The 25,214-nt window shown below is 35.8% G+C and overlaps 1 protein-coding gene and 1 pseudogene across 2 annotated transcripts in view; one reads left to right on the top strand and one right to left on the bottom strand.

The window, feature by feature from the left end:
• Positions 1-2,486: 2,486 nt before the first annotated feature.
• Positions 2,487-25,214, top strand: part of HEATR5A (HEAT repeat containing 5A) — a gene marked incomplete at both ends in the record, with an annotated part of 65,956 nt that continues 43,228 nt past the window's right edge. Inside the window, 10 exons of the mRNA XM_084241294.1 lie at positions 2,487-2,612; positions 4,419-4,630; positions 5,553-5,661; positions 10,057-10,206; positions 10,884-11,058; positions 17,315-17,472; positions 18,694-18,949; positions 19,723-19,878; positions 21,782-22,032; positions 23,486-23,606. Coding sequence (XP_084097420.1) covers positions 2,487-2,612; positions 4,419-4,630; positions 5,553-5,661; positions 10,057-10,206; positions 10,884-11,058; positions 17,315-17,472; positions 18,694-18,949; positions 19,723-19,878; positions 21,782-22,032; positions 23,486-23,606 — 1,714 coding nt within the window. The remainder of the gene's footprint in view (positions 2,613-4,418; positions 4,631-5,552; positions 5,662-10,056; positions 10,207-10,883; positions 11,059-17,314; positions 17,473-18,693; positions 18,950-19,722; positions 19,879-21,781; positions 22,033-23,485; positions 23,607-25,214) is intronic.
• LOC311176012 (large ribosomal subunit protein uL22-like) lies at positions 5,925-6,538 on the bottom strand (annotated as a pseudogene). The gene has a single exon. The product of its transcript is annotated as a large ribosomal subunit protein uL22-like (transcript).

Below are 25,214 nucleotides of genomic sequence, written 5' to 3'. Positions count from 1 at the left end.
GGTTTTAAATGTGGGATTACCAATATGAATTGTCTACTTCCTTTTGGGGTAATTTATATGAGAAATATACTGAGGGCATTGGAGATAATTTTATGCCTTTCTTATGATCTCAAGCTTTTTACTGAATTATTTATTATTGCATTGTGTTAGCTATTTTGTTTCTTGATAGATCATTTTACACCACAATATTGCTGCTGCCTAAGGAAAAAATGTCTCTTCAGCAGTTCTAATGACCTTCTATAAAGGGTAATTTGAGTTTTAAGATAGGATTTTGAGTCAACCCTGGTGGTTACAAGACATTTTTTTCTGTTATATTGAGGTTGTATTTTTGCCCCTTACACATAAATGTTGAGTGCAAACTTGCTTTTCACCGTCTTTATATCTAGGCTTCATCCAGAAATTATTTCTCAAACATTTGTTAATAATTCTGTATATTTTGATCAATTCACTTTTATAATTTAAGAGCGTTTTTTAAAAAAGTATCTAAAATTCATCTTGTCTCTGTCAATTCTGTTGTCTCTTCTTACAATTATTCTTGTTCCTTAAAATTGGCATTCTGACAATATATAGAGATGTATATAATAGATATATAGATAAAATAATATAGATATATATGTGTTTCTTCTTTTTTTCTTTGAGAACTTTAAATGCTTGATTATGGGTGGTATTGGGAAGGCAGGCAGGACTGACTGGGAGGGGGCAATTTAGATGGGTAAAAGAGCAGAGAGGCTTGAGAAGATTATGGTGGGTGGGTAGAAAGGTGTCTTTGGCTTCTTAGATTCAGCTATTTGTTGCTATAAGGTGATCCCGACCCAGATTTTCATGTAAAATCTTGTGTTTAAAAATTAATAACTAATTATTTCATCAGTGCAGTGCATGCCAAATTTGGCCAACAGTTTGTGAGTAGTATGTTTTAAGCAGACTTTTATCCATCATCTAATAATCATGATGCTCTGATATTCTAGGTAAATTTTTTTTTGCCAGTAAACACTAGGGGAGAGAAAAAAATGAAAGAAAGAAAAATTCTTCCTCATTTCTCATCTGATTTTCTATTATGTCTACTTATTGACTTCATAATATGTACTACATATTTTAAATGTTTTAGTTTAATCACCTTTAGCATTCTATCTATATTTCTATGCAATTCCTATTACCTGTTTTTATTTAACTTGGAGTTTTACTCAAATTTGGTTTTGATACATTAGTGAATAGGAGTACCCATCTTTTATGTATAAGGTGACTTCTTTGTTTAATATTCTTAATGATGGCGGTCATTCCTTTAAGTAGTAGTAATGATTTTTTTCAAAGCCAGTTTGTATGTATTTCTTTTCTTAAATAGCTTCCCCAATGTTTTGTTGTGATCTTTTAAAAAATACAGAAAAATTTAAGAATAGTAAAATGATGACTCACATACCCACTACCTGCTAAAACTTAATAATTAGCCATATTTTGTAACTGGTTGATTGATTTACTTAGCTATTTGAAAATGAGTTACAGATATCATGCTGCTTTATTCCTGTATGTTTGAGTATGTATTTCTTAAAAAATCCATAATCACAATAGCATCTTATAAATGTGTGTGGTTGTGTATAGACACCACGGTGTGCCCAGGTGATGCTCATGAGTGTAAAAAACCAGTATCTCCTCTGTCTTTTGTTGATTATTTGCTACAACAAAAGTGAAGGCAAAGGCTACATTGGATCTGGGTCAGAGTAGATATGCTCTTAATTGCTACATTCCCTGGACAGTACCTGTCATAATGCCTTCAAAAACAGGAGTGTGCTTTCACAAGACTCACAGAGATAAAGACTATACTGTTTGAGATGGGATTATTTCTTCAAGCTCAGAAAGCACTCTACAAGCAGTGTCTTTATTATGGTAGAAGAACAGATACTAATGGGTATGAGTCTTTGCTTCTGGTTAGAATCTCCAGGTAAAGGACAATATTATGTAATAGGCAATGATTCAGGTAGATGTCAAGTTTTACTATAGAATTTTAGTAGTAGGTCTAAACAGCTTGTCATTTTATTATGTACACATGATCTGTTTTTGTTGAAAGGTATTTATACTATGAATAAAACTGAAAATCTAACACTTGAGTAATGTAACCTTAAAATTTTTGGAATTTTGATTGTGTCCTCAGTTTAGCATGTTTTACATTTGAATGTCAATAATGCTACTATGTTTTGCCTATCTGAACTCTTAAAAAGGAATACAAAATACAAAGGTGGATTTTGTGCCAATGTTAACTAGAATTCAGTATTGGGATTTTCCTAGTTTTACTTTAGTGCCATTATAAAAGGTATATACATTTAATTATGCTTTGTGTTCATCTGTGGAAGATTTTCCAGTATTGTAATTGCCTGCCTTTTTACTGTCCATTTGAAATATGTCATTTTCCTGTATTACAGATTTGTATTCTTAGGTGTATTGACTAAAGTTTAATGAGAAGAATCGTGAACATCTAGGAAAGTTTTCTGCAAGGAATGGAATTAGCTCATAGTTTATTGCTGAATGAAGAAGTGTACAATCAACTGGGGGAAGTTCAGAAGGCAGAGTTTATTTTTGATTGGTTGAGATATTTGGAGAAGCTCTTGCTAGCAACCAGCAGGGTAGGTACAATTGCAAAAACTTGGTTTTTTCTTAGGTGCCAGATAATGCCTGGTTCCTTTGGTTTTTTTTTTTTATAGTTCTGTCCAGAATAACCAAAAATAACTTTCAAATGCTAGACCTTGTTAAGACTTTTTAATGAAATGTTAAAAGAAGGTTGTCGTGTTCAGAAAAGCAGGAAGAAATTAGCCAGTATTTTGGATCTTACATTAAAATATATCAAACATTAATTACTACAAACCACATTGTGTTAGATGTCATTTCTGTTATCTTCGATACCTTGTGTATCCCCACATGCATGAATCCCAGGTGTGGTAAAGTGCTAAGTAATGTTTGGGAGTTTCACCTTTAAAAAGGTGTGAACTCTTTAAAGGAAATATGAACTGAAGACTCTTTGGGTAAATGTATTTACCTTTTAAAAATTAATTGAATGGGGCCTCCCCGGTGGCTCAGCAGTTGAGCGCTGGGTTGCAAAGCTGCTGGCAGCTTCTGCAGTGCCGGTTCAAAACCAGGCTACTCCTCGGCCACTGGAGGAGGGTCCCACATGGCGCACAGACCTCTCCTGCCGCCCACTGCTCCCCTCAGCAGTGTACTTCAGTCCTTCTGCCTGGCTCCCCGCTCTGGCTCTGGTGAATTCTCTCACCCTCCCGCACTTCTGACTGTACACAGTGCTTGTATAAATAAATAAATAAATCTTTAAAAAAAAAGTTAATTGAATGGGTTTAGGAGAGAAAACAATTATTCATACCCTTTACCTATATTCAGCAGTTAACATTTTGTCATATTTGATTGAATAACTTACTGAACCCTGTGAAGTAGTACTTTACTTCTCAGTGTATGCACATAGATCTCCTAACAATAAAGGTATCCTCCTTCACAATAACAATACCATATATAATGCAAAATTAGAATAAAACACTACTCATTGAAACATTTAGAATTTAACAAAAGACAGAAATCTGTATACTAAATTAATAAATAGGGGCCTCCCCGGTGGCACAGTGGTTGAGTGCTGGGTTGCGCAGCTACCCACAGCCTCAGTAGCACCAGTTCGATCTCTGGCTGCCAGACGAGGGTCCCACATGGCGCGCAGACCTCTCCTGCCACCTGCTGCTCCCCTCAGCAGTGTACTTCGTCGATCTGCCTGTTCTGTTCCCCGCGCTGGCTCTGGTCAATTCTGTAACCCTCCTGCACTTCTGACTATATCCAGTGCTTGTATAAATAAATAAATAAATAAATCTTTTAATAAAAAATTAATAAATATTTAGTTGCAGTAATTTGTGCCTCATTGAGCACCTTTGCCTTTGTAGTGATAATATTCTGCCCTCCTTTTGCACTGAACAGGCAGGTAAAATGGCATTTACTGGCATTTACATGCATAAACTTGCAAAAATAAAATTGAATTATCACTAGAAAGAGATTTGAATAAAAGAGGTAACCATTATAAGCTCAGCTTGTACATTAAATCGGTTTGCTGCTTGTTTATGCCAATATGTGGAGAAGCTTAATAACTAAAAAATTCAAGGTAAAATATAAATTTGCCCTCCCTTTCAAATACAATAAGGAGAATTTAAGCACAATAGAACCCAGTATATTGTGATCCACAAATTATTTTGAAGTATTAACAGCAACAAACTACCTGTTAGGTGCCATGGCTGCACCTCCAACTTATTTGTAATTTTAGTCAAAATAATTTTGTGTATTTCTAAAATCTTTTAGTCTTTGAATATATGAAAGACATATCATACCTAGAGGAATACATGTAACTTTGTTGTCTTTGAATTGTCCTTTTGTTACTTCTTTTCCAGAGTGATGTAAGGGAGAAGCAAAAGACCCTTGTTGAACAGCTCCTGTCTTTGTTGAACAGCTCCCCAGGGCCTCCGACCCGCAAACTCCTTGCAAAGAATCTGGGCATTCTTTATAGTATTGGAGACACATTCTCTGTTTATGAGACAATCGATAAATGTAATGATCTTATTCGTAGTAAAGATGATTCTCCAAGTTATCTCCCTACTAAACTGTAAGTTAAATACTAACACTGAACAGAAAACAAAGCAATGCTTCCTTGTGTCATTTTAAAAAAGAATCCACATTGCTTGGTAATAATTTTGAAACAATACAAATTCAGCTTAACTCATTTTTAAATCTATTTTTTTTTTCTTTTTTGCAAAAGTCTACTATTTTCCTTTTGATTTAGAAGCATTCCTTAGGGAAAAAAGAAGCATTCTTTAAGAAAATTTTACACATGTGAAGTCTAGATTTGGGAATTAAAACTTTCTCACCAAAATTTTAGCAGTTGAATGTTTAAGAAAATGGTATTTTAAATTCTTCACATTCTTGAATGTTCTGGTAGTGTTTTAGTTCTGCATAGTAAAAATTAATGGCAAATATCTAATAGAAGAGGATTATTCTAACATCCTAAGCATAACATTTAGTTTCTTTTTCCACAGAATTTAGTTCACTTTATCATCTGTTATTTTAGAGAAGCTATGAACCATGTATGTATGGTTGCACTGTACTAATTTTATAGAAATTTTTGTTCTAACTGGAGATTATGACAATGTTTTTCCATAAAGTTTTCAAATTTAATGAAAACTTTATTTCTTGTTCTTATATTTTATCTTTAAGTCTATTTTTGATTATTCAATAGATGAAGGTACAGTCTAGATAGTTTGAGAAAAATTTTCTTAAAAAAATTTCAAAGATGAGATCTTTGGGCTGAGATTAAGATTAATTGAAGATTGATCTATCTTTTTAAAATTCCTGTTATTGAAAGTGTAATTATTTAATACTTAAGTGTCATGCCGTAGGATTTAACAGTAGAATCTGGGAAATTTTCTCCTTTAAAAGTAAAATCAGATAGTCTGCTTTACATATTTTAAGACTTTTTTTTTAATTTCTATGTTTTCAGTCAGACTAATTTCTAATTTAACTTGTTTCAGTGCTGCTGTGGTATGTCTGGGTTCCTTGTACAAGAAGTTGGGTAGAATACTGGGTAACACCTTTACTGATACAGTGGGGAACATTCTTAAAGCTATGAAGAGTGCCGAGGTAAGTAGCTCCAAGTTTGACTAAACGATAAAAAGAGATTTTTTAGTAGGTGTTAATAGCTTCTTGAACCAATAAGAGAACTTTATGACAAACATACCCATGTATATAAATATTAATGCCCATAAGTGAAATGGGTGTATATGTGTGTATGTAAATATATATGTAAATATGTATACAATCTATGTATATTAATATACCCATGTATGTGTGTGTGTATATAAATATATCCATATGTGGAATATTTCTGTGTGATACATATATAACTTTATATATTCAATCTTTTTATTTATTCATTTTTTACTTCTATTTCCATTTATTTTATGCTGAGCTTATTCTCAGGCCATAAGTTTTTGTTTCTTTAGTTTTCTTCTGGGATATCTTTTTATTCTGTGCATCCTCTTCTCCTTTAGGAACAATCTGCTCTTTTTTAGTAAGGATCATTTAATTTGGCAGAGGTGGCTCATGTCTGGGTTAATCTAACTATGAGTTCTATAAATGCTGCAGCACACCTTTGGAGCTTTGTTTTCCTATATGTGCTCAATTATCAGAGAATCTATATCTAAACCCTTAAGTTTGACATTACTCTGCATTTTTTTAAGTACATGTAGTAAAAATTCAGCACTCCACTTTGACCATCAACCCTGAGTGCTGCTCCCCTATTTGGCCTGGGCACACCTACCAGCTTCATCATTGTAAGAATGGAATGCAAGCACTGTTTCTGTAGAATGATTGCTGTCCTTCAGATATCTTGTGGCTTTTTGAATATGGATACCTTTGGGCAGTTTCACACAAGCATTCTTAAGATGAATATGAAGTTTGAACCCCTTGATTTGTATGACTTCGTAGGGTTATCTGAGTCAAGTGAGAAGTGAACCATTTTCAGAGATCACCTAGGATGATCACCAAGGATCCAGATACATGTTGGTAACTACTGTGTACTTGATGGAATAATTAGTATTGTACCAGCATGAAAAAGGAGTAAGGAATATAATCAGATGGGAAAGAGTGTGAGAAGTGTGAAGGACATAGTCTGGCCAGAGTCTAGATGATTTTTTAATTGCCAGGGAAATATATTCTCAGCCTTAATGTCATCATTGATTTGTGATATCACTTGTCACTGTGGAATATCCTTTTTTTTTTTTTAAAGATTTATTTGTTTATTTATTTATACAAGCACTGGGTACAGTCAGAAGCGCGGGATGGTGAGAGAATCTAACAGAGCCAGAGCGGGGAGCAGAGCAGGCAGAAGGACCGAAGTACACTGCTGAGGGGAGCAGCGGGAGGCAGGAGAGGTCTGCGCACCATGCGGGACCCTCCTCCAGTGGCCGGGGAGCAGCCGGGGATCGAACTGGTGCTGCAGAGGCTGCAGGCAGCTTCGTAACCCAGCGCTCAACTGCTGCGCCACCGGGGAGGCCCTATCCTTTGTTTTTATAGCTGTCTCTTCATTTGACTTCAAAGATACTCTGATCTCTTACCTACTGTAATTTTACCAATCAATTTAAGATTTTACCAATCAATTTTGTTCGTACATCAAAAATTAAGGTTCTTAATACTTAAGGGTAATTCAGCACCTTTAAAGTATTAAAATATCACAAAAATGAAGAGAGAAGTTATCAGAATCTATAGGATACAGCAAAAGCAATACAAAAAGGGAAATTGATTGCAGTTCAGGCTTACATTAAGAAACTAGAAAAATCTCAAGTTTAAAAATCTCAAGGTTGGGCCTCCCTGGTGGCACAAGGGGTTAAGCACCACATTATGAAGCAGTCCGCAGCCTCTGCAGCAGTAGTTTGACCCCCAGCCGGCCAGGGAGCAACCCACTTGGCGCAGCAGACCTCTCCTGTCTCACCCACTGCTCCCCTCAGCAGTGTATTTCAGACAGTCTGCCTTTCCTGTTCCCTGCTCTGTCTGGTGAATCCTCTCACCCCCTGCATCTCTGCCTGTACCCCAGCTATTGTATGCATAAATAAATAAATCTTAAAAAAAAATAAAAATCTCAAGGTTAAAATAATTTAACCTATTCTTAAAGCAGCTTGGAGAAGAACAAGAAAACCAAGGTATTAGAAAGAAGCAAATAATTAAAGTTAGAGCAGAAATAAATGAAATGGAAATCAAAAAGGCCATTCAATAGATGAGTGAAACCAAGTGTTGATGCTCTGAGAAGATCAAATGAAACTGATGAACCTTTACCTAAGCTCATAAATAATAGAAAACTTAAATAGAAAAGAGAGGAGAAATTACAACGGATACCTTAGAAATTCAAAGTCTCACAAGAGACTACTAAGAACAACTATGTGGAAATAATTAGATCAATCTTTGTAACAGTAAAGTTTACCAAGGCAGAATCAGCAAACTACAGAAAATTTGAATAGATCACAATTATAGAAACTGAAACAAAAATCAAAAATCCCTCAAAAAGCTAAAGCCCAAAACCAGATGGTTTTATAAGTGAATTCTATCAAACCTTCCAAGAAGTGATGCCTCTTCTACTTAAACTCTTCTTAAAAGCTAAGACAGAATACTTCCTGACACATTCTTTGAAGCCAACATTACCTAAACCTGACAAGCAAATTTAAAAAAAAAGAAGGAAAATTATAGAACAGCATCTTTGGGTGAATATAGATAAGAAAATTTCTCACCAAGATACTGGTAAATATCAGATACATTAAAAGGACCATATACCATCATGTAGGAATTATTCCAGTGATGCAAGGATGATGGTTTACCATACATAAATTAACGTAATATATTACATCAGTAAAAATAGGAATAAAAGTCATGATATATCAGCAGATGCAGAGAAAGCATTTGATAATATACAGTACCCATTTTTAGTAAAATCTCTTAAAATGGATATAGAAGGAATATACGTCAGTACAATAAAAGTCATATACTACAAACCTACTGCCAATATCGTCCTTAATGGTAAGTATAAAAACAACATACTAGTTGCACACTTTTTTTTTAAGTACCAAGGTAAAACAAAGGAAAATTCAAGAAGAATGTAACTGATTCAAGAACTTTAAGAAATGAAGTTCATAATATAAAACTGGTCAGAATCTACACAGCAGATCACCTCTCTGCAGTAGTTTCCTGAAAGATTATGATTCAGAAGAGACTGTTAACATCTGTAAATCTAGTTTTATGTAAAAGCCAACACCTTTAAGAACTTGTATTTACTGAAAAACAGCCACTTTTTTCCTCTTAGCTCCATTGCTTAATAATTTTTAGGCCCCATAGTTAACAGGATTGCCCTCAAGTATCAGAAATTATGAAGTTATTGCTTAATATTTTTTTAAGCAATAAATGAAATTTTTTTCTTTACCTTTATAATTTAGTTGATCAGTTACTACAGCTTTTTGGTGATAGCAAAAGGGATCTCCACCTTTGATACACAAGCCTACCAGTAATAGAGAACATTTGAAACTGGGATAATAAGAAAGTTTAGAAGTTTCTCATTAGCACCCATTTTTTAATGTCCACTTATAATTACTTATTGAGCTTCTTTTAACAAAGATAAAATAACAACATTACCATGAAAGTGGTATTTGATGTTCTTTATTTCCTTCACTTTGGTTACCTTCAGTGGCCTGGACTATAGAAATTATTTGGGGCATTTTTTAGAACAAGTTGTCTCCTCAGCTACAACTTCTTGAGTGTTTATGCCAGCCACTCTACTCAGTGTTTTACCACACTTATTTATTTCCTTCTACCACCTGCCCTTTGAGGTTTGTCTCATTCTCATTTTAAAGTTGAAGAAATAAGTAAGAACATTTTCAAGTCACACAGCTACTAAGGGTCAGAATCAGGATTCAGACCCAGGTCTTAAGTCTAAAGCTTACAGTCTTAACCATTAAACTACTTGGACCAATAAATGATAAAATATTAATAGCTATAAATCTTTTAACCGTTTACTGATGTCAGGTATGGTTCTAAGCACTCTTTTGATCCTTATAAGGTAGCTACTACTTATAAGGTAGCTACTATTATTTGCATTTAACAGAGGAATACAGATTTGTCCAATAGCATATAGGTGGAAGGGGGACACATCCGGTGCTCTTACCATGTTACCTCATCTTATGGCCTACAGCCATTTTTAAATGCCTGCTAATATGCAAACTTTGTCCTAGGCACTTCCTGTACAGTTTCATTTAATCTCCACATAAGCCCTGTATTGTATGTTTATATTATATGAAAATGTAATGAAACAAATACTTTTTGAAATAGTAAACACTTCATAAAATAGCAACCAATAATGTTAATGTCAAAATGGGTTGGTTAGTGTTTACAAAAATCTGAATATTTCTCTAATAGATGAGAAATTTCAGTGCTTACTACTGTTCTTTACAGTGAACTTTTTTCCTTATTTAAATTTTTTTCTTTTCTCTTTGGTAGTCTCAAGGTCGATATGAGATTATGCTGAGTCTACAAAACATATTGAATGGGCTAGGAGCTGGTGCAACACCTTGCCACAGGGATGTTTATAAAGCTGCTAGATCCTGCTTAACAGATAGGTCCATGGCTGTTCGTTGTGCTGCTGCAAAGGTAAAATAGTCCAATAAAGTAGACTTTAAAAAATTAGTGTAAAGAAAGTTTAGCCAGTTTATTCCTGTAAAAACACTAGGAATATCTACATGATCTAGAGCTGTAACCTTGATAGTCAGCCAGGGCTAACTATCTCATTTTTAAAAGTTGAGGAAACTGAGGCCCAGAAATTTATATGAATTTCCCTACTATCTTTCAAGTCGTTAGAAATTCATTATTGGAAGGTGACAGGTTCCGGTTTCCAGTATTCATCCCACTCTGTTGCTTCCTCTCTCTAATGGTTTTAACTAAAGTTTACATGTAACTTTCATGTTGTTTGAAAGTTTATTTTTTGTCTTTGTTTTTATGATGCTTTTAAAAATGTAGTCTGTTAGATAATGCAGTAAAGTTGTTTATGTTAGAATTATTCTCATAACTGTTCATAGCCAACATAGTGATTCTGAAGACATTTTTTATAACTGCTGAGTTAGAAATGGGTCCTCCCCACCCCATTGTGGACACATATACATTTAGTATAGTTTTTATGATTTAATAAGTATTCATTTGTTGTCTCTGCAATCATAATTTAGATACTTTGAATTCGTGTTTTATTTTTGTTATCTTGGTAGTTTCTACAACTTATATGCTCTGACCTAACAATTTGCTGTTTATTAAATTTTGTTTTTCCAATTCAATAGTGTCTCCTTGAACTTCAGAATGAGGCCATCTTTATGTGGAGTACAGACTTGGATAGTGTGGCCACATTATGCTTTAAGTCCTTTGAAGGTTCCAATTATGATGTGCGGATTTCAGTTTCAAAGCTGCTAGGCACAATATTAGCTAAAGCTTTAATTTCTAAACATTCAGGAGCAGGTAAGTTCATATACTTATTTTCAGAATGTCTTTTGTGATTTTTTTTCCCCCAGTTGATTTAAGCAAGAATAGGTTATTGTTTCCCATTCCTTGTAAAAGAGGCAGAATGTAAATCAATTTTAATTTGAAACATTGGTGTGGGTTCCAAGTTTTCATTTTCAAACAACTCAGTTAAAATTTGAGGCCTTTTTTTAAAAAAGTAATTGTGAAGTATTGTTCAATAAAAGATGTCATCTAAAATTCTGGCTGTTTTTTGAAGAGGCATGTATCTGATTACATACTTGGAATTTTCTAGCTGGTACAATGGAACTATGGTGTAAAGAATTCCACACAACAGAGACTTACAGTTTACCGTATTTGGACAATTTGCTTTATGTTCTTATTCCTATTTATACACTCTAGGCAGTAATCAAGGGTGGGGTGCATTTGAAACGAAAATGTGCATGGGTTTATTCTGTAGTGTTCATAAAACCCACCCAATTTAGTGGATCAAATTCTCATTTTAACAAGATTCCCCAGATAATTTGTATGGGAAATCATTGCTTTAGAAATTGTTCATTGTTAATAAAGGAGGATTCTGTTTTTTTCTAAAAGCTAGTGTTTTTCAGCCACAGATGACAGAACAGAGAGTATAACATATCAGACTAATCTGGGAAACACTAACAAGTTATATAATCCCCTCATTCTCTAATTAAGATTCAAACGTTTAAAATTTATAGTAAGAACTTTAAATTTTATTGGGGTTCTTCTAATCTCAAAAGACTCTTTCGAAAGACTCATTTAAGGGGTGGAGGTGGATTGGAAAAGGAAAATGCCATCAAAAAAACCCTCAAACTGGGCCTCCCATGGTGGCGCAGTGGTTGAGTGCTGGGCTGCGAGGCTGGCCGCAGCCTCTGCAGTGCTGGTTCTATCCCCAGCCACCGGGTGAGGGTCCCGCATGGCGCGCAGACCTCTCCTGATGCCCACTGCTCCCCTCAGCAATGTACTTCGGTCCTTCTGCCTGTTCTGCTCCCTTCTCTGGCTCTGGTGAATTCTCTCACCCTCCCGCGCTTCTGACTGTGCCCAGTGCTTGTATAAATGAATAAATAAATCTTTAAAAAAAAAACCTCAAACTAGGAAAAAAAATTCTTTAAGTTATTTAAGAATTAAATCTTAAGTCATATAAGAATTTGAAATTAGAAGACTTATTTAAATCCTTTTGAAAATGTGAATTATTTGTAAATATATATAATTTATAGCTATATCATTAGTACTAATACACAAAGAAAAATAAAAATGTAGACTTGTCTGGCAAATGTGAATAACATTTAAATACATACATTCCTATAGTAGCACCAATTCTAATACCAGCATTTTCTAATCTGAACAGCTTCACCCACGCTAAAAACACTTTTGCATAATGGGGGCTCCCCAGTAGCCTAAAGGTGAAGTCCCAGCGCTATCACCCCTAGGGTCTCAGTTCTATACCTAGCCAGGGAGCTATCCCACATGTGGAGCAGCAGACCTCTCCTGTTTTGCCCACTGCTCCCCTTGGCAGTGTATTTCAGTAAATCTGCATGTTCTGGTGAGTCCTCTCACCCCCCACACCCCAGTTCTTCTACACACACAAAAAAAAAAAAACAATTTTTTGCCTCATCTTTTTTTAGAAATTATATCATCTTGCATCTGTATGTTCTAGCTTACAATGTAATTGAGTTATTTTTGTGCAAGTGTAGTGATCTCGATGACTTTTTTTAAGACTAATAGTTAGCAGCATACTGCTTAATCATTTGGAAAACTAACACAGTGGGCATTTGTGCACTCAACCACAATATGCAAAGGTTATGAGGTAAAAATTAAAATGATTTCCCTAGTAAAACTCTCAGACTTCAAATTGATGGTGTGTTACATCAATGGTCTTAAAAAGCAGAGATGACATTTTCCTAGCATTGGTATATGTTGTCAGGGATTTACATAATCTTGTAAAATTACTTCTTGCCACTAACATCAGATAGGTTCTTAATGGTGACTGCAGTCATACCGTATTTTCCTAGTCCATCGACTCCCACTTTCTGGTGGACTATATACCTCCTGCCTTAAAACCTCTTTCCCCATCTTATTTTTGCTTGATGATTTAAATTCTTTTAAGTTCCCCTGCCACATTTACCCTCCCTATGAGCATCTATACCAATATGCTTAACTTGTGCGTGGTGGCTAAAGATCACTTGTACCATCTTCTGGTAACGCCATCCTCTCCATGTATATTAGAGCACCTGCTTGAGGGTGTTGCTCTGTGATGCTCTCTCATGCCACATTTCCCCTCTTGGTTGGATTGTTCCCTGCACAAACCTGCTTCGTTTCTCCCACCTTAAATAAGAGCCCAGTAGCCACCTGGAGCCACATTTCTCTTTTTGCGAGCACCGTTTCTCAGCAGTGTTAACTGATGGTCCCTGCCTTTAGTCCCTCTTCTACCACACCTTGCAACCCACTTCACTTTGTTCTTTGCCCTAGTCACTCCACCAAAACTGTCTCTATTAAGGTTACCAGTGCCCTCCTTGTGCGTTCATTCATTCAGTAAATAAATATTCATTGAGTGCTTCTAGGGGGATATATTGTTGAGGAAAACGGATGAGAGACCCAGCCTTTTTGGAATTTATCTTAGGATAGCCTCACTAAAGCCATTGGGTAGTTCTCAGTTATCTTACTTTACCTTTCAGCAATACTGAACTCAGCTGCTCCTTCTTATCCTTTTGTCAGATGCTTTTAAAGATCTCATGCGCAATTGGTTTTCCTTTCTCCTCGCAAGAAATTTCTGTTCAGCCTTCAATGATTCTCATTCAAGAAGTCCAAAGCCTAATACTTGGTTTCCTGATCTTTATGTATGCTCACTCTCTTAGGCAGCTTTTCCAACTGCATGGCTTAAATACCATCTTTATATCAGAGATTCATAGATTTATATCTTCAGCCCGGATTTCACTTTCAGATATCCAGCTGCCCGTGTGATCTCTCTATTTGGATGTCTCTTGATGTTTCCAATTAACTTGTCTCCCACACATACACATACCTTCTCTGCTTGCAGTCTTGCTAAACTAAGTTGATGACAATTCTGTCCTTCCAGGTATTCAGACCAAAATTCATGATGTCGTCTGTGACTCCTCTTTTTATTCTCAGTATCAATTCTACTTGACAATTTAAAAACATTCCAAAAATTGGGACTCCTTGGAGAAATGACTGATTCTTAATTTGAGGCAGGAACAGTCTAAAGATGAACCTAGAAAATCTTGTGCCAAAAATAAGGAGCTTCCACTGGCCAACTTTCCAAGGAAACTACCACTTGTCAAATCCAAGACAGTATTAGAATCAAAATTAAAAATGACCGAAATGGATTATAACCTATTAAACAAAAAAGGAAAAGGAGAGTACATACTGAAAATAAGTAAATAAAGAAGGGAAAGCTCTTGTTTATGGTGTAATATCGACAGATATAGAAGGAATGCTCATTAGATAGTGGCCTTTTTGTAATCAATATAGTGCTCCTTTTTGCTGTTTTTAGGCAGGAATCCTCAGTACATTCTGGTATGAAAGTTTGATGAGTTACAGGATATTATGCCCTCTTAAAGTATCACAACACAGGTTACAAAGAGGAAATTACAAAGTGGATAATGATAATTTTACAGTGGACAAAGTTGGCAGGCTCACTTTATTCAAGTGATCAAAGATACTGTCACCAATGTAGGGACAAACTGGCACCATGCCTGACAGTGGTTATTGATACTATGCATTGAGAAAGGATATTATACATTTTATCTTTGTGTAGTTTTCCTGCCAAAAATTCTAAGGGAATGTTATGTAAACTCAAACATAGGGCCATTCTATGGCCAATGGCCGTACGTATATTCTTTAAAAATGAATAAGGAAAATAGGAGTCTGGATGAAGGGTATATGGGAATTGTACAATTCCTGATGGTTTCTTTCTGAGTATCACAACACAGGTTACAAAGGGGAAATGATAATCTTACAGTGGACAAACATGACAAGCTCACTTTATTTTTTTGAGATTTTTATAAAATTTTTAATATTTTAACAAAATTTTGAGATTTTTTAATAAAAAAATCATCTGTGCATCTGTATATTCCATTGTCATCACCTTCATCTATCACCTCTTGTTTAATTTACTAAATTGCTCTTAATGGGTTTCACTATATCGCTTTGCCTCTCTCCCTCACGGCACAGAATAGCAGCAAAGTGACAGTTTATATCACTTCTCAGCACAAGGTGTCCACATAGCTCTCTTGAACTCACTAGAGATCATATCCCTTAAGATCCTTTTTGCCCTAGCTATTTCCTCTGCCTAGAAACTTTTTTCAGATATGTATGTACCTAATTCCCTCACTGCCCTCAAGCTGTGTTCAGATGTTACCCTTTCAATGAATCCTATCCTTTATTTTAAAATCACAAGCACCATTTCTCCCCATCCCCATATTCGTCACCTCATTTGCCCTACTCTATTTTTTGCTTAACTTTTAATAACTCTAACATGTATATTTAGTCATTTCCTATGTTTATGTTTGTCTCTCCTTCCTAGAATTAATGAACCATAAAGGCATGAATTTTGTATTATTCACTAATGTTTTTCTTCTAAATGCCAACAGAGGCTTTCTTTTGTTTCACATGATTATTTCCATCTTACTTTGATAAGCAAAGTAACTTGCATAAATAACAAGTGTGACTTGCATAAATAACAAGGGTCACTTGTGACCATTTTTTAGAAGAATCAAAGGAAAGAAAATGTTTTTTTTTAATGTAATATTCCCTAGGTAATCACAAGGAGAAACTCAACGTGTTAAACTGAAGACAGACATTCTGCCCTCACTATAGCTGAAAGCCCAACTGAGTAGTTTTTGTTATTTATAGTTTTGATTTCTTCAAACTTATTTGAGAATTTTAAAAAATAGAACATACTGGTTACTTTATATGTTTCATTAAGAGTTATAGAGGGGCCTCCCTGCAGGCGGCTGAGCGCAGGACTGTGAAGCTGTGTAGCCTCTGCCGTGCAGGTTCGATCCCAGCGGCTGGGGAAATGCCCACATGGCACGGCAGACCTCTCCTGTCTCTCCTCCTGCTCCCCCTCAGCAGTGTACTTTGGTCCTTCTGCCTGTTCGGTTCCCCGCTGTCTTTGATGAATCCTTTCACCCTCCTGCACATTTGGTCTGTACCCCAGTTCTTGTATGCATAAATAAAATAAATCTTTTTTAAAAAGAGTTATAGAGCATTTAGAAAAATAAAATTATGATTTTGGCATTTTTAATATTTCAAAAAAAATTTCAAAGTACTGTATAGCATTTTCATTCATGAAGAACTAGGGCAGTTATGTTTTCTCTTGTTTTTGAAGAACATTAGCCTTTTTAAAAAAAAAATTTTAAAGGGTGTTTTGTGTTTTTTTTTTTTTTAAGATTTATTTATTTATACAAGCACTGGGGTACAGGCCAGAGGCACAGGAAAGTGAGAGAATTCACCAGAGACAGAGCAGGGAGCAGAACAGGCAGAAGGACCAAAGTACACCGCTGAGGGGAGCAGCGGGCGAGACAAGAGAGGTCTGCCTCGCCATGTGAGTTTCTCCCTGGCCTGCTGGGAATCAAATCGGTGTTGCAAAGGCTGAGGACAGCTTCACAGCACTGTGCTCAACACGCGCCACTGGTGAGAGGCCCAAGAACATTAGTCTTTTAACTTCTTTGAGGAAAGGCGTGCACTAAGGGAGGGCATAATCTCAAAATGGCATAGACTTTTGTGTAAGATACTTCAGAATTGATTATGACTTGACATCTGAATCCTAGTGTGACATTTTGTCTATTTTTTTTTAGATATTTATTTATGCATATAAGAACTGGGGTATAGGCCAGAGGTGTGGGGGAAGAGAGGGTTCACCAGAGCCAGTGGGGAGCAGAACAGGCAGATCTGAAATATACTGCTGAGGGGAGCGGCAGACTAGACAGGAAAGGTCTGCTGTGCCATGTGGGTTAGCTTCCTGGCCAGGTATCAAACTCATGTTGCAGTGGCTGGCAATAATAGCTTGATAGTGCTGAGCCTTAACCCCTTGCACCACCAATGATGCCTAACATTTTGTGTATTAATATGTATAATGTCCTGTAAATTTTTCATTTTGTTTGGAATTATAGTTTGTTTCTACTAGTGTACTGATCAAAATCATGCAAATCAAGATCATAAGTTAAAATTTAGTCTGTAAAAATGCAAATCACATTTTTCTTTGTTACAGCAGCCTCACGTCAAAGTATTCGCAGAGTATCTTTGGAGGAAGTTCTGGAATTACTAGGAACAGGGTTTCTACGTGGGAGTTCAGGATTCCTTCGAGCCAGTGGAGATATGCTGAAAGGAACCAGTTCAGTCAGTAGGGATGTTCGAGTTGGAGTTACTCAGGTTAGAATTATAACTCAGTATAATTGTGTTATAACTCAGAATTATAACTCAGAATGTGATTCTCACTGGCATATAATGAAAGTTTTAGTATCTGACTCCAGGCAGAAGTGATACTAGGTAAGGTGATCACTTGTGCTCTCATATTTATAAATAGATATGGTGAGGCCAAAACTAGATTACAAGTAAGAGAACTTTATTTACCTCAAACAGAATCCACTAGACTACTATCCACAATGTGTTTTTAGTTCCTAATAATGGGAGGTTTTTGTTTATTTACTTTGAAACACAAACAGCAATTTTTGATTATTTCTAGGGTTTTGTATGTCTTGTGTTATGTGCTTGTACAGTGCAAATTTAAGCTTTTAAGTTTCTATTATTCAGTACAGGCTATATTGTATTTCCATTTTATATGCTTTTTTTCTCCTAATTAAAGATTATAGCATATAATGCACTTAAATGCTTAATTTCAGACCCAAACAAAATTCAAAAGCTAAATCCTGGGGAAAGTATTTTAGAACATAACAAAATAGAGGTCTCTGTATTTTCACTTGAATTATCTTGTTTTCTAAATGTCATTATAGATTAAAGCAAACCTGTATTTTTCTAAATTCACATGTGTCCTTATTGTTTTATACTGTTTATTAGATTTCATGAAAATGTGATATCCCTGTATAATTGTAAAATATGTGTTTCTGAAAAACATACTACATAGAAAACAACTATCTGTGTATCTGCAGTAAGACATACCATTAATATTCATGAAAATAAAGAACAGTGATTCATCACTATAAATGTTCCATTCAAGTTTCTAGAACTAAAATTCCCTTAGAGTTAAGTTGCTGGAACATAGGTAATAGTTACAATGTGTTCATGTTTGATTTTGGTTTTCTTGTTCAGAATGTTAAAGAATCTGACACCTTTGTTTAAAAAAAAAATAGACACATTTTAAATGTTAGCTAATTTGACTATCCTGAAACTTTGCACAGTCTGACCAAAATAAAATGAGCAACATGAATGACGTCTCAGTTCAAAATCTTCCAGCTTCCATCTTGGTTTAATAAACAAACAAAACAGTACTATATTTATATAGCAAAAGTGACTATAAATGAGGTAAGCATAGAAAGAAATGTGAATAAGTTCTTCCTACTATATTAAAGAGAAAATATTAATGTAGACTTGAAATAATTTCACTTTGAAGATAAAACTCCTTTTCCTTTTCAGGCCTATGTGGTGTTTGTTTCAACACTAGGAGGAACATGGTTAGAGAAAAATTTTGCTGCATTTCTTTCTCATATCCTAAGCCTTGTGTCACAGTCACACCCTAAAGCCACCCAAACTCAGATTGATGCTGTCTGTGGTCGCCGATGCGTTTCTTTTATCCTTCGAGCTACTATAGGAGGCCTTCTTGGAGAAAAAGCTCAGATTGCTGCTGCCAAGGATATTTGCCAGGCTATCTGGAAGTTCAAGAAAGTCGTGGGTATGGATGTACTAAGAAAGTTGTTTTAGCAATGCCTCAAGGAATTATCCCTTTAGAAAAGCAAAACTGGTATATTAGTATATTAATACAAAACTTTTTAATAGGCATCAGTTGTTTCAGGGTAAGGTAATTAATACATAGATAAGATAAATTGTCTGAGTTGGTAAAAGCTATCAAATGAAATTATTTTAAGTCTCAAAGACTGGTAATAATAGTTCCTCAGAATTTGTATCTTCCCTATAGAAGTTGACACATGATCAGCTTTTGAAATAGTTCCCCCTAATTCCTGTGCTGTCTTAAGTCCTTTATGCTTATCTAGAAAATGTTCCTTAGTTTTCCACAAGTTCTCCTTTCCTTTTCTTTTCTTTCTTTCTTTTTTTTTTTTTTTTTTTTTTTTTTTTGGTGGGACCCTCGCTGGAGGCCAGGGAACGAACCAGTGCTGCAGAGGCTGCGGGCAGCCTCGCAGCCCAGCGCTCAATTGCTGTGCCACCAGGGGAGGCCCACAAGTTCTCCTTTTCAATGCTGTTGTTAAGGGAGAATAAGGGATCTATGATCAGGTTGCTTGAACTGGATTAAGTTATGTTAGTTCAATTCTTTATTGATGCAAGTCCCTATTTTAGTATTTCAGTTACTGCCTGAAGATTTTCATATCTTCACCACATCAAGTGGCGGTGTTTATCTTTGCCTTTATACTTTGCTGCTTCTAACACCCACTTCCTAGAATATATTTCAATAAAACAGTGACACACAGTTAATTCTTACATTTCTATCAGATGCCGCAATGAGTGATGGTAACATGGAAACCCGGCTTGGCTCCACTGATGTCACAGCCAGCCAGCATATGCTGGTGTGCGCTTTACAAGAGCTTGGAAACCTTATTCACAGTCTTGGCACCACAGCTGCCCCTTTACTACAGGATTCAAGTGCAGGTATCTAATGTTTGTGACTTGTCTGAATACCTTGTCTTTGCTGTTATGCTAGTTACCTCTTTCTCAAGCAAAGAGATCTCCCTCATCTAATTCAGTTATGATAGAGTCTGTGGATTTTTTGGAGATGTTTTATGAAATATATACAATCAAGTTTATTAAAAATAAACTCCACCATAGACAGAGCAGGGAACAGAACAGGCAGACTGACTGAAATACACTGCTGAGGGGAGCAGTGGGTGAGACAGGAGAGGTCTGCCACGCCATGTGGATTTCTCCCTGGCGGGCCAGAAATCAAGCCCGCACTGCAGAGGCTGCAGACAGCTTCACAGTGTGGTGTTCAACCCACTAGGGAGGCCCCATTTTTTGCTTTTTTAATTAAAGGTTGTTCTCTAAGCCTTCCCTGCCCCCATACCTCCCACCCCCAAAACCCCTTCCTGGAGATATTTACCGTAGCCTGGAAAAGCAGACATCAGCCCTCGCTCATAACTCTTAATCTGCAGTGAAAATAGTTTCTGTATGGCACAAGCAGTTACTACCTTAAAGTTACTTTCCAGATGTCTCTCTTTTCGTTCTTTCTCTGAAATTTATTTAGTTGCTTTGAGAAATAATTCACATACCCAGAAGTTCATACTTTTAAAATATACAATTCGGAAATTTTAGTATATTGCAGTCACCACCACTGTCTATTTCCTCGATGTTTTCATTACCCCTAGAAATCCTGTAACCATTAACAATCACTCCCCATTTTTTCTTTCTCTAGCTCCTGATAGCCACTGATTACTTTCTGTCTATGGTTTGCCTATTGTAGACATTTCTTAACACAGTATTGTGATCTTTTGTGACTGGTTTCTTTTATTTAATTGACTTTTAATATCATTTTTAATGGCTTTTGTCCTTTGTCATAGATATGTCTTACTGACTGAAACTTTACATTGTATTTAATTTGCAAGGTATTTATTCTAGACAACATAATATTTAATTAGCAGTCAACTACATGTTTTGATGAATTTTTATGTTGAATTAAAGCAAGTATAAACATTCCTCTTAATGGTAGTGGTACTCCACTGTCTTCATAGTTGGTGACCCACTGAGTACCCACTGAAGCCTTGATGTCATTAAATATTTTATTTCAGATAAGAACAGAATGGTAGATAAGAAGTATACTAATTATGTAGGTAAAAGTGCCACAGAGATTTTTAAAAATAGAGGATAAAGGACGTTAGAGCTCTTCTTAAGGTGTTTTTGTTGTTTATTGACAATTTTTATTTTTTATTTATTTATTTTTTTTTAAGAGAGGCATGTTTATTTATTTAGTTATTTGTTTTGTTTGTTTTGATTATACATGCACTGGGTACAGTCAGAAGCGCAGGGGAGGGTGAGAGAATTCACCAGAGCCAGAGCAGGGAGCAGAGCAGGCAGAAGGACCGAAGTACACTGCTGAGGGGAGCAGCGGGCGGCAGGGGAGGTCTGCGCGCCATGTGGGACCCTCCTCCGGTGGCCGGGGTGCAGCCAGGGATCGAACCGGCGCCGCAGAGGCTGCGGGCAGTTTCGCAACCCAGCGCTCAACCGCTGCGCCACCGGGGAGGCCCAACAATTTTTATTTTTTATCCCCAAATTAATAATGATCTCAAGATAAAGTAAACAGAACAATGGCTTATTTAGGAAACTAAAAATTTTCTTTTATGTACTGATTTCATTTAAGCCAGTTTTCATGAGCTGTATTAGTAGAAGTAATTCTTGGGTATACAAAATTATTATTATGTATCAATATTTTAAAGTCTGATTTCACCTTTGATAAAGATAATTTATTTTATATCTGTGTGAATACTTATTATTTTATCTGTTTTATCAGTGAGTTTTATCTCTGAAGCTAAGTCATCATTTGTTTATTCTGTCCTTCTAGGCATTCTAGACAGTGTCATTTCAGTTATTCTTCATCCTAGCATTTCTGTTCGACTAGCAGCAGCTTGGTGTTTACACTGCATTGCTGTGGCATCACCTTCCTACCTAACACCTCTCTTAGATCGTTGCCTTGAACGGCTTACTATACTTAAATCTTCACCAGAAGCAGTGACTGGCTTTAGTTTTGCTGTGGCAGCTTTGTTGGGAGCAGTAAAACATTGTCCTTTAGGAATTCCTCATGGAAAGGGCAAGGTAATGATTTCATTTTCCACATCCAATTACTGCATTTCAAGTTTTCTCTAAAAGCATTATTTTGACTTGTGTATCACTCAGTCACATCCATGCAAGGACAAATTTCTAAGCTATCAGCTGTACTACTACTTAAGTATTAAATAATATCAACATAATGGCTATAAAAAAGAATGGATGTTTTAAAAATATGTTAAACACATTAAACAGGAGTGTTTTCTGTACTTTTGGTTAGAAGTATATCCATTTAGTAACAGAATTTATTTCTGAAGGTTTTGTTTTGCTATCTATTTAGTACTGCCATAAAAGTGCATATAAATGTGTACTGTGAAGGACAAACAGAGCTGCAAAAGAAATCTTAAATTTTATTTAATAATTTTATACTTAGTGGTATTATGATGCTATTGTTTTTTTCCTAAAAATTTATTTATGCATACAAGAACTGGGGTACAGGCCAGAGGTGTGTAGTGGGGTGGTGAGAAGATTCACCAGAGACAGTGGGGAACAGAACAGGCAGGCAGACTGAAATATACTGCTGAGGGGAGCAGCGGGAGAGACAGGAGAGGTCTGTCACACCATGTGGGTATCTCCCTGGCCGGCTGGGGGATCGAACTCGTGCTGCTAAGCTGTGGATAGCTTCATAGTGCTGTGCTTAACCCCTTGTGCCACCAGGGAGGCCCCGATGGTGCTATTGTTCTGAAGTTAGTTTACATATAGTAAGTTAAAGTAGGTAATTCATGTTTTTAGGCATCAGGATTTTCCTTATTAAAAAAAGCTATAGCTATAGGATCAAGAAAGTTAAGTTAAAATTCCATATGTTAAATTTGAATTTAAAATATTGGAATGATCTTATAATTTCTATTTTTCAAAAATACTTATGTCCTCTCTCTGTCCAGTGAAAAAACTAAAAACAGTGGCATCCCAGTAGTAGGAGAAACTCCTAGTTTCCTGATTATGATTCCAAATACCATTTCCAACTATAAAGCAATCAAGGTTCCTTGAAAGATTGGTGATGCTAGGTCTGGGACAGGAAATGTACAATATAAACCTGGATTATTTGCCATGCCAGTAAACAAGGAAGTCATCCAAATTTTAAAAAGGGAGAGATTCCTTTAATGAAACTTTCTTTGGTAACTACAGATCTAAGATCTTAAAACTAAAATCAAATTCAAATTTTATACAACCCAACTTAAACAGTCATATAGTATTGTCCTATGTACTCTTCAAAGAATTGTAGGGTTGCTGTGTACAATATACCACTCTTGAAAACTTAATTATTTTATAGTTCTGCATGACATTGACCTATAGTAGATTCTATATGAAAATCCTTTATCACTTATATTTTTATATGAAAAAAAATGAGTTTATTTTTAAAGATATTATTTCTGTCATTTTTTGCCCAGTAGTCAATAAAGCAATGTGTTTTATTTAACCTTGTTTTTCTATACGTGAATAGATAATTATGACTTTAGCAGAGGATTTGCTGTGTTCTGCTACTCAAAATAGTCGTCTTTCAACCCAGCGCACGCAAGCTGGATGGTTGTTGATTACTGCCCTGATGACATTAGGTAAGTCTTGTGGAAGGTTTCATATAGCCACACTACTGTATGTTTTTTTAAGATGGACTAATGTATGAGTTGATGAGACTAACTTATAATATGTATCAGAATTTAAATATCCACACAAGCCTTTTTCTTTTGGTAGTGACCTTAGGAAGCCATATACTTCCTCCATTGCTTAAAACATTTTAGATCTCCCATTTGAAATTCTCTTTGAGACCAGTGATCCTAAAATAGGATAAGCTAATTTGATCATCCTGCAGGCTTAACTCTGAATGACTGTGACTTTTCCAAAATTCACTCACATCCGTTTTCAGAAAAAAATTTCTTTACAATGTAAGGGTAAGTAAGAAAATATACCATAGTCTTTGAATTCAGTTCTGAAATTGTCCTGTGAATTGGCAGTACCAATAAGATAGTTACATTGACGGGGATAGGACTCATAGTTATTAAAAGATCAGTAATTATTTTACTGTCATGACTATTTAAATCCTGTAACTTTGAAACTCATTTTATTATAGATGTATTTTAATTGTTTTTTATTAGTCATCTCTTTACTGCTAGAATATAAAACTCGCTGAATTTGATCAGTAATTTTGATACCTAGGAAGTAATTTGATCTAGTAGGAGTTAAAAATAAACATTCATAAATGAATGAAAAATCACCTCAAGCAATATTCTTTAAATGATTACAAAGATTTGTTGGGCTAGAGCAAGGTTTAGCGTAGGGACCAAATCTGGCTTGCTGCCTGATTTATGCAGCCTGAATATTAAGAATGGTTTTTATATTTCTTTTTTTTTTTTTAAAGATTTATTTTTATTTATTTATTTATATAAGCACTGGGTACAGTCAGAAGCGCGGGAGGGTGAGAGAATTCACCAGAGCCAGAGCGGGCAGCAGAGCAGGCAGAAGGACCCAAGAACACTGCTGAGGGGAGCAGCGGGCGGCAGGAGAGGTCTGCGCGCCATGTGGGACCCTCCTCTGGTGGCCGGGGAGCAGCCGGGGATCGAACCGGCACTGCAGAGGCTGCGGGCAGCTTCGCAACCCAGTGCTCAACTGCTGCGCCACCGGGGAGGCCCTGGTTTTTATATTTCTAATGGTTGAGGAAAAAAAGTATTTTGTGACACATGAGAATTACATAAAAGTCAGTTTTCAGTGTTCACATAGTTTTAGTCAAGTACATCCACACTCATTTGTTTACGTGTTATCTATGGCTTTTAAGCAATGCAGTGGTAGAGTTGAATAATTACTCCAGAGACTGTATGACCTTCACAGCAAAAAATGGGTACTCTGGCTCCTTTACTGGAAATATTTGTTGACCCCTGGTATAGATCATCATTTCACAGTGGGATGAAAATAATGTAGTCAGCTTTATTTTCTTTTGACTGGGTGTTTCACATCTGCTATAACAGTTCTTGGCAAGTTAAAGGGGGAAATAAACTACTTAATAAATGCAATAGTTAAATGAACAAAAACTTTTGAAGGAAGGTAATTCCTTTAAAAGAATACTGCAAACCATCCATTCTCTGCAAAAAAAAAAAAAAGTGATATTTTATTGCATATACATAATCAACTTACCAAAAAAGTTTGACTTGCAGTTGTCCTTTCATTTCGACTATAGGCTC

This window comes from Talpa europaea (genome assembly GCF_964194135.1).
Source record: "Talpa europaea genome assembly, chromosome: 8".
Taxonomy (NCBI): domain Eukaryota; kingdom Metazoa; phylum Chordata; class Mammalia; order Eulipotyphla; family Talpidae; genus Talpa; species Talpa europaea.
The sequence above is the reverse complement of the archived record's forward strand: the minus strand, read 5'-3'. Positions and strand labels throughout refer to the sequence as shown.